The sequence below is a fragment of the Stegodyphus dumicola genome, chromosome 4 (genome assembly GCF_044657685.1).
Source record: "Stegodyphus dumicola isolate Sdum_Otavi_A_Nest chromosome 4, ASM4465768v1".
NCBI lineage: Eukaryota > Metazoa > Arthropoda > Arachnida > Araneae > Eresidae > Stegodyphus > Stegodyphus dumicola.
Window position 1 is genome coordinate 162,235,037 of NC_140771.1, and position 6,315 is coordinate 162,241,351.

Below are 6,315 nucleotides of genomic sequence, written 5' to 3' on the forward strand. Positions count from 1 at the left end.
GACGCAGATGGAAGGAATGACGTAGACGGAATGACATCATAAAGTTTCGTTTTGATTCTGTGGCAACGATTTTATGTTTCAAAGTTTTTATTTTTTGTGGCATCGAATATATATTTTTAGGTTTTGTGGTAACGAACTCTTGAACCACGTGTCTGGAATGACATCATCCATTTCTTGTTGGGGCATGTTGTTTTACAAAATGACGTCTGCCGTATTACATCTTTGTATGCCTCCGCTAAGGTGTATGGATACTTTTCTGTGAACCAATCAGATTCTTTGAAATATGACCTCACCGTCTCTTAGCCAATCACCGTTCAGATGAAATAAATCCTACCCGATATAAGGTTATCACGAGCAACGTTCCGCATTTCTTTCCTGCCTGTCGCCCTGAGTGTACGTACCTGCTTTTGCTTAGACAATCATTCTTCACTGCTACGAATGGATCAGGCACAAAACAACAAAGAAGTAAGTAACGTTTTGAAAAGTTACTGTTTTTAGATTTTTAATCTTTAAAAAATAATTGAATTTGCAATATGTGCTTAATTTGTCTTTACTTTTTTCCAGATGGAAAACCTATTTGAGAATGAACCTATGCCTTTGAACGATAAAGTGTTGAGCCATGATGTTCCAAGAAAATCAGCTAGCACTTGTACCAAAAGAAAAGCAGAAGAAACACCCCATTTCGAGAAAAAAGTACGTATTCGCGAAAAGTAGTTTATATGTCGAAGTTTATATTGTATGTGACCCCATTTTTTATGTATGTTATTGGTATACTAACTGATTTTATTATTTTTTTTTTCAGCGCAAAGGACTTTTCACCGAAGACGCTATTCCACAGGAGCTCACTCACATGGAAAACAATGTCTTTGTGGGACCCAGCATTTACAAGGGAAAAGTGACTGTGCAAATCCGAGAGTATGCCAAATATGGTAAAGCTTACTATCCGACAAGACGAGGAGTGAATTTTGAGCCATGATGTTTGAATGTTCTCGCAACCAACATGACAGTAGAGGAACCAGACCTGCTGACACTGAATCTGGCGTTGCCCAAGAACTTTGTAGTCACATATAAAGATTCCCACTTCACTCTGAAACAACTTTCACAAAAAAAAAAAAAAAAAAAAAAAAAAAAAAAAGTAGCCTCAGCATTCAAACCATTCTAAAGACGTCACTTGAAGAACTTCTTAATCAACAAGACGAACTGAAATATCCCCAGCTGAAAGACTGTGAAGAACTCGTTCATAAAACAAAAACTGTGAATGCCATTGCTCTGAGATTCAATGCTGTTGACATCGCCAGGCAATTTTATGGAAACATTTGGGGTGAAGAACCCTATTTAATGTTACTGAAACCTGCTCACTACATTACCAAGGACTTTTTAAAATCTGTGTGTTTAAACCATGTACGAAGTAAAAAAACGAAGAAGAAGTAAAAAAACACATTTTGTACTACGAATGGTGTCTTAGGTATTGAATACTATGAATATCTGTAAATTAATTATGATGTTCAATAAAAAAATGTTATTTTTATTTTACAATGGCCTCATGACTGTCTCCAGGTTCAGACCCTATTTAAAAGAATTAATCTGTAATGATTACTCACATAAATTATTTTCAAAATACCTGTTGACTTTTATAGATTAGAAATAGTGTTGTTATTCTTAAACATGTATCATTCATTATTCAGGCTTTGAGATGTTAAGTAACATTCATTTTTCTCTCTTGTTTTTAGACCTATTTCTAGAATCTTAATATACGTGAAACTAGGGTATTTTTTTCTGTTCTAGTTAAACATATATAAATGAATATCAGTGTACGTTTAGATCATAACAACTGTTGCAATGAACGCAGCTCTGGCTCAGACCTATCGGGATCCTCAGGTTCCCGCAAGCTTCGGGGGTGTTGCTGCTTTGCATCGTGCTTTAAAAGGTCGCGTAAAAACAAAAGACATCCAGAAATGGTTGCAAACTAAGGATTCTTATACTTTGCACAAGCCTTTGAGGCACACATTTCCTAGGAACAGAGTCATCGTAGGAGGCTTAAACGAGCAATTTCAATCTGATTTAGTAGATATGCAATCCCTGGCCTCTTTTATTGACGGATTCAAATATTTGCTGACCTGTATAGATATCCTTTCCAAATACGCTTGGGCTATCCCTCTCAAAGATAAAACATCTACGTCTATCCAAACTGCTTTCGAAAAGATATTTTCGGAACGTACACCCGAATCATTACAAACAGATGCAGGGAAAGAGTTTACCAATAAACACGTTCAAAATTTTTTGAAAAAGAAAAATGTTCACTTTTTCACGGCACATAATGCAACCAAAGCTTCTGTCGTAGAACGATTTAATCGAACTCTGAAAACGAAAATGTGGAAATACTTTACCGAAATGAATACACGAAGGTATATTGATGTGATTGATAAATTGATATCCAGTTATAACCATACATGGCATCGTAGTATTAAGATAGAACCTGTATCGGTTACATTACAAAGTCAAGAAAGAATTTGGAAAACATTGTACGGACAGCAACCAGCACAAGTGCCTGTTTCTTCAGATTTAAAGATTGGAGATACGGTACGCATCAGCCGAGAAAAAATAGTCTTTTCGTACGTTATACCATGTGTGAGGGTAAATAAAGTCCACAAGAGACAACTCCCACTGACTATTTAAATCAATCGTAGTAGGAAGCTGAGTGGTAAATTGTGATATTTTGTTGTCTGGAAAAAATCGCATGGCGCTGTCACTGATCAGTGTGATAAAGAAAGACATGTTTCGTTCAAATGACAGATAAGCAGAATGTATAGGTCTTTTATATCCTTCTAACATCATCTACCCAAGCATTGAAGCTTTCGGGGTACCCCTGAAATTTCACAAAATATTCCACTTTCCCGCGACGTTTCCTCTTTTTTAAAACTTTTTCAACGGGATAATAGCCAGGGTCCGAAACCTCTTGAAGTTTTTGTTTGTAAAAAGTTCCTTGTATAACTTCTCCTGCTAGATCTTTGAGTTTGTAGACAATTGGAATTCGTCGAATAATTTTATTGATTGTAAAAATTTCGCTTGTCCAGTTTTGTTCGTATCCTTTCTCAAAGACCATTTTTTTTCTCGGCTGATGCGTACCGTATCTCCAATCCTTAAATCTGAAGAAACAGGCACTTGTGCTGGTTGCTGTCCGTACAATGTTTCCCAAATTCTTTCTTGATTTTGTAATGTAACCGATACAGGTTCTGTCTTAATACTACGATGCCATGTATGGTTATAACTGGATATCAATTTATCAATCACATCAATATACCTTCGTGTATTCATTTCGGTAAAGTATTTCCACATTTTCGTTTTCAGAGTTCGATTAAATCGTTCTACGACAGAAGCTTTGGTTGCATTATGTGATCTATCTTCTACGACAGAAGCTTTGGTTGCATTATGTGCCGTGAAAAAGTGAACATTTTTCTTTTTCAAAAAATTTTGAACGTGTTTATTGGTAAACTCTTTCCCTGCATCTGTTTGTAATGATTCGGGTGTACGTTCCGAAAATATCTTTTCGAAAGCAGTTTGGATAGACGTAGATGTTTTATCTTTGAGAGGGATAGCCCAAGCGTATTTGGAAAGGATATCTATACAGGTCAGCAAATATTTGAATCCGTCAATAAAAGAGGCCAGGGATTGCATATCCACTAAATCAGATTGAAATTGCTCGTTTAAGCCTCCTACGATGACTCTGTTCCTGGGAAATGTGTGCCTCAAAGGCTTGTGCAAAGTATAAGAATCCTTGGTTTGCAACCATTTCTGGATGTCTTTTGTTTTTACGCGACCTTTTAAAGCACGATGCAAAGCAGCAACACCCCCGAAGCTTGCGGGGACCTGAGGATCCCGATAGGTCTGAGCCAGAGCTTCGTTCATTGCAACAGTTGTTATGATCTAAACGTACACTGATATTCATTTATAGTATATGTTTAACTAGAACAGAAAAAAATACCCTAGTTTCACGTATATTAAGATTCTAGAAATAGTTCTAAAAACAAGAGAGAAAAATGAATGTTACTTAACATCTCAAAGGCTGAATAATGAATGATACATGTTTAAGAATAACAACACTATTTCTAATCTATAAAAGTCAACAGGTATTTTGAAAATAATTTATGTGAGTAATCATTACAGATTAATTCTTTTAAATAGGGTCTGAACCTGGAGACAGTCATGAGGCCATTGTAATATAAAAATAACATTTTTTTTATTGAACATCATAATTAATTTACAGATATTCATAGTATTCAATAACTTAGACACCATTCGTAGTACAAAATGTGTTTTTTACTTCTTCGAGTACATGGTTTAAACACACAGATTTTAAAAAGTCCTTGGTAATGTAGTGAGCAGGTTTCAGTAACATTAAATAGGGTTCTTCACCCCAAATGTTTCCATAAAATTGCCTGGCGATGTCAATAGCATTGAATTTCAGAGCAATGGCATTCATAGTTTCTGTTTTATGAACGAGTTCTTCAGAGTCTTTCAGCTGGGGATATTTCAGTTCGTCTTGTTGATTAAGAAGTTCTTCAAGTGACGTATTTAGAATGGTTTGAAGTCGCGCTCTTCCCATAGAAATGTCAAAGGATGGGGGGAGATTTTCCTCTCTGACAGGTTCGTCGGATACGCTTTCGTAGGCTTCACAAAAGTTCATGTTTTGATAAACGAGGTTGGTGACAATATCGCTGATACGGCTAAAGTTGGACATCAGTTCTTCCCACTGCGTCGTTGTAATGCTGAGGCTACTTTTTTCATCTCCTTGAGCAGAAAGTTGTTTCAGAGTGAAGTGGGAATCTTTATATGTGACTACAAAGTTCTTGGGCAACGCCAGATTCAGTGTCAGCAGGTCTGGTTCCTCTACTATCATGTTGGTTGCGAGAACATTCAAACATCATGGCTTAAAATTCACTCCTCGTCTTGTCGGATAGTAAGCTTTACCATATTTGGCATACTCTCGGATTTGCACAGTCACTTTTCCCTTGTAAATGCTGGGTCCCACAAAGACATTGTTTTCCATGTGAGTGAGCTCCTGTGGAATAGCGTCTTCGGTGAAAAGTCCTTTGCGCTGAAAAAAAAAATAATAAAATCAGTTAGTATACCAATAACATACATAAAAAATGGGGTCACATACAATATAAACTTCGACATATAAACTACTTTTCGCGAATACGTACTTTTTTCTCGAAATGGGGTGTTTCTTCTGCTTTTCTTTTGGTACAAGAGCTAGCTGATTTTCTTGGAACATCATGGCTCAACACTTTATCGTTCAAAGGCATAGGTTCATTCTCAAATAGGTTTTCCATCTGGAAAAAAGTAAAGACAAATTAAGCACATATTGCAAATTCAATTATTTTTTAAAGATTAAAAATCTAAAAACAGTAACTTTTCAAAACGTTACTTACTTCTTTGTTGTTTTGTGCCTGATCCATTCGTAGCAGTGAAGAATGATTGTCTAAGCAAAAGCAGGTACGTACACTCAGGGCGACAGGCAGGAAAGAAATGCGGAACGTTGCTCGGGATAACCTTATATCGGGTAGGATTTATTTCATCTGAACGGTGATTGGCTAAGAGACGTTGAGGTCATATTTCAAAGAATCTGATTGGTTCACAGAAAAGTATCCATACACCTTAGCGGAGGCATACAAAGGTGTAATACGGCAGACGTCATTTTGTAAAACAACATGCCCCAACAAGAAATGGATGATGTCATTCCAGACACGTGGTTCAAGAGTTCGTAACCATAAAACCTAAAAATATATATTCGATGCCACAAAAAATAAAAACTTTGAAACATAAAATCGTTGCCACAGAATCAAAACGAAACTTGATGATGTCATTCCGTCTACGTCATTCCTTCCATCTGCGTCACTTCCGGTTGTCACGTGATCCAAGATGGCGGAGGCCACGCCCCTTTTCTGTGACGTCACTTCCGTCGACTGAGTACCTGAGCTTACTACTCACAAATTTTCAGTAGTTCAACTAATCATAAGACCGCTTCTCGGCTGTCGAAAGAAGCTAAGGAGATTGTCAAAAAATCTACAATACCTATTCCTGATGTTTCTGAAGCTTAAGAGGCTAAAAACTCTAATTCTAAGAACCTGGACTGTGATAAATTTGCTGATGTGCAATTTAAGAACTTTATGGACCATGTTTCTGGTTTCTTTGGCAAAATTTTACATTTTGCTAAGACACTTAAATACTTGAGCTCTCAGGAAGATAAACTTTAGCTCGCTCTGCAGTTTATTGAATTAACTGAAAAACTGAACATTTAGTTTTTCTCTATTT

At 36.6% G+C, this 6,315-nt stretch overlaps 2 protein-coding genes across 2 annotated transcripts; one reads left to right on the plus strand and one right to left on the minus strand.

Annotated features, from left to right (window-relative positions):
• The first annotated feature begins 264 nt into the window (after window positions 1-264).
• LOC146997741 (uncharacterized) lies at window positions 265-1,479 on the plus strand. The gene is made up of 3 exons (XM_085814280.1): window positions 265-465; window positions 565-693; window positions 803-1,479. Exons 1-3 carry the CDS (start codon window positions 439-441, stop codon window positions 974-976), a joined length of 330 nt encoding a protein of 109 aa, XP_085670406.1. The 5' UTR covers window positions 265-438; the 3' UTR covers window positions 977-1,479.
• A 3,431-nt stretch (window positions 1,480-4,910) lies between these two features.
• On the minus strand, window positions 4,911-5,685 carry LOC146997742 (uncharacterized). Its single transcript, XM_085814281.1, has 3 exons — window positions 5,433-5,685; window positions 5,205-5,333; window positions 4,911-5,095 (listed from the first exon to the last, which is right to left on the minus strand). The coding sequence occupies exons 1-3, from the start codon at window positions 5,457-5,459 to the stop codon at window positions 4,922-4,924; spliced, it is 330 nt and encodes a 109-aa protein (XP_085670407.1). The 5' UTR covers window positions 5,460-5,685; the 3' UTR covers window positions 4,911-4,921.
• Window positions 5,686-6,315: the final 630 nt, after the last annotated feature.

What these genes read in the sequence shown, in the direction of transcription:
- LOC146997742 (XM_085814281.1), bottom strand. Translation starts at nt 5,459, where the DNA reads ATGGATCAGGCACAAAACAACAAAGAA. An exon ending in AGGCACAAAACAACAAAGAA is followed by an intron (nt 5,334 to 5,432) that starts GTAAGTAACGTT and finishes ACTTTTTTCCAG; the next exon opens with ATGGAAAACCTATTTGAGAA. An exon ending in CACCCCATTTCGAGAAAAAA is followed by an intron (nt 5,096 to 5,204) that starts GTACGTATTCGC and finishes TTTTTTTTTCAG; the next exon opens with CGCAAAGGACTTTTCACCGA.
- LOC146997741 (XM_085814280.1), top strand. Translation starts at nt 439, where the DNA reads ATGGATCAGGCACAAAACAACAAAGAA. An exon ending in AGGCACAAAACAACAAAGAA is followed by an intron (nt 466 to 564) that starts GTAAGTAACGTT and finishes ACTTTTTTCCAG; the next exon opens with ATGGAAAACCTATTTGAGAA. An exon ending in CACCCCATTTCGAGAAAAAA is followed by an intron (nt 694 to 802) that starts GTACGTATTCGC and finishes TTTTTTTTTCAG; the next exon opens with CGCAAAGGACTTTTCACCGA.